Genomic DNA, 2,500 nt, shown 5'->3' with positions numbered 1-2,500 from the left:
TGGTGGTAAGGTATGAGAGGATTCCTTAGTGTGATATCCAATCAAGACCTAATAACAATGTACTGCAATAAAAGGTCCTAGAATACACAATCCAACCAAATGGCAATAAGTATACCACCAAATATGTGAAAAAGACTAACAAATAAAAAGAAATCCAGTGATGGATAATATGAGCTAGAGAATTTGTGTGTTTATTACAGATACACATTCAGCAATTTAACACTGAGATAGTGTAAAGAACAAAGGTGAAAGTCAGGAAACAGAGTTGAGAGAAAGAGAGAGATTTGCAGCTTATCTTGTGCGCAATAGGGCAATATATAAAATATTTAGATAGCATATATATGCAGCTTTGTGATTGCATGAAAAATATGACTTAGCCTCATCTGACTTTTTTTTTATAGTCATAGACTTTACAGCTTCTATTAATGAACAATCACAATGAAAGACTTGAGCATTATGACTTCCCCAGTCAAACCTACTCTGGTTTTTCTTTATTCTTACAAATCTACATCTTCTTTTGAATTAACATCTAAAAGGCAGCAGCACTGCAAATGCAAAGGTGTAATATGCCCCAACTGCAAGTGTCTCATCTGACATGGGATAGGGAAAATAAATTGCATAGTGAGATAGTTGAGGTCAGCCATGTTAGTTTATTTCTGAATAATATATCTATAACTAAGTATTCATGCAAAGCCTATGTCATAATTCAATATTTCAGTGGTATGTTTAATTCATATATCACAAAAATCAACAATATATCATTATGTATTAAAACTTATTCAAAAACTATGTTCAGATACATAACAGCAATATTTACTTACATAGTCTTGTTTTCTCACATCGTATCCACATTGTTTATTTTTTATAATTTCCTGAAATGCATGTAAGATTAGACATACATGGAAACTAAGAAAAATAACAAAATTATCTTTGCCAAACTACAAGTCAAGAAGACAAGTTTTTTTATACAGATGCAGCCTACCCTTGCAGTAAAGGACCTTTTTATAATGGATCCTAATTATTATAGAAAAAAATTGTCATCTGCTATGAACTCCCCAACCCCTAACCCCAACATGATGTGGACAAAAACTGTTTCCCCCAAGCTAGTTATCATTATGTCATTTTTTAATATTTATCTGTTGGAGGTAAGTCTATGGCAATAAGAATGGGGGAAGAGGTATTTGTAAAGGGAAAATATGGTACAGAAGAGAATTATAGTTATAAAAAAGGATATGTTATTTATCCAACATACAGGAAGCTATCCAGCTGTCCATACACTCCTGTGGTACTCCTTTTTATATCTCCTACAACCTCCCATCATTTGACTGTCAACCACAGAACAGAAAAGTACAAGTATTGTATTGTATATACCATTAAACTGCCACAAAATGTTTAAATTGCTATGCAGCCTTTTCTTTGCTTGTTTCATAACCTAAGAACTTTTTGTTCTACTTTTTATTAGTTCCTAATAGTTGTCCTTTTTTCATCACATATTAACCTGCATGTGGATAAATTACAAGTGATACATTAAAACCTCTGTTACACACAATCAATATTCCATATTTGGTTAGTCTGGTGGGGGGAAAGAGTCATGGCCAGGGACAAGTTTTTAAGATTACTTAAGGATTGAATGGGTCCTCTGGTTGTTTCCAACTTCAGTTAGCCCCTTGTTGCCAGGGTCACTGCAAAATCAAAATCTGTTTAAAATCTAATTAGTATTCATCAAAAACAATTTACAAAAACAGGAACTTACATCAGCTTTTTGTTTGCAGCATGAGAAAGGGACTCCACAGGCCTCCCTTGAGCCAACAGCCTCCGATGAGCAATTAAAATAAATATTTCGATCCCAGTCCTTTGGCCCCTCAATGCCACAACATTCCAACTGAGATGGAAAAAGAGAAAAAAATATTATTTCTTAGTCCATAAAGAGTAAAAGTTATTTCAGACAAACTTATTTTCCTATGTTGACCCACTCAACAACCAGACTTCCCACACCATACCAAGCAATGAGTTGACCTTGCACAGTCAGCCACATGTGAACAGTGTGGGAAGCATACATTTACCCTCTCTCTGTTTTTGGCTGTGGCAAACACAAGTTTTTAGGGAATGAAGTTAGGTAGAAATTTTTGTAAATTTAAAGGGCTGTAATATCCTTGATAACCATTCATTTCTTTGGCTCTTGAGAAGTTATAATAGCCACATTGTTCATGGTTTGGTACTTGTCATGTTGTACTTGAACCCCATTTGTTATGACATGCTTAGGCATCATCTGGCATGATTCAATCAAATCATATAACAATAGTACAGTAATACTAAGAATAATGTCTAATGATGATATTAATAACAACAATGATAACAAGAACTTATATCAGAAAATAAAATAAGAATAATGTATTATCATAGTATAAATATAAACAAAACTAAGTTAAAATTGCAAAATAATGTACGAAATGCAAAACAACGATTAGCACTTGTTCAGACTACTTACCCACTTCTCCTG

The 2,500-nt window shown here is 33.5% G+C and overlaps 1 protein-coding gene across 4 annotated transcripts in view; it reads right to left on the bottom strand.

The window, feature by feature from the left end:
- Positions 1 to 2,500, bottom strand: part of Tsp26A (Tetraspanin 26A) — a 37,564-nt gene that overhangs the window by 22,012 nt on the left and 13,052 nt on the right. For 3 of the 4 annotated variants that reach the window (XM_027375094.2, XM_027375093.2, XM_070120968.1), the window contains exons 6-8: positions 2,489 to 2,500; positions 1,754 to 1,882; positions 822 to 872 (exon numbers count right to left, since the gene is read on the bottom strand). The exon at positions 2,489 to 2,500 is cut by the window's right edge and continues 87 nt beyond it. In XM_027375094.2, the coding sequence (XP_027230895.1) occupies positions 822 to 872; positions 1,754 to 1,882; positions 2,489 to 2,500 (192 nt within the window). Of the gene's footprint in view, positions 1 to 177; positions 591 to 821; positions 873 to 1,753; positions 1,883 to 2,488 lie in introns of those variants that run through there. The other variant, XM_070120969.1, reaches the window with a different exon arrangement.

The sequence above is a fragment of the Penaeus vannamei genome, chromosome 4, assembly GCF_042767895.1.
Source record: "Penaeus vannamei isolate JL-2024 chromosome 4, ASM4276789v1, whole genome shotgun sequence".
Taxonomy (NCBI): domain Eukaryota; kingdom Metazoa; phylum Arthropoda; class Malacostraca; order Decapoda; family Penaeidae; genus Penaeus; species Penaeus vannamei.
This window is presented reverse-complemented; position numbering and strand designations above follow the sequence as displayed.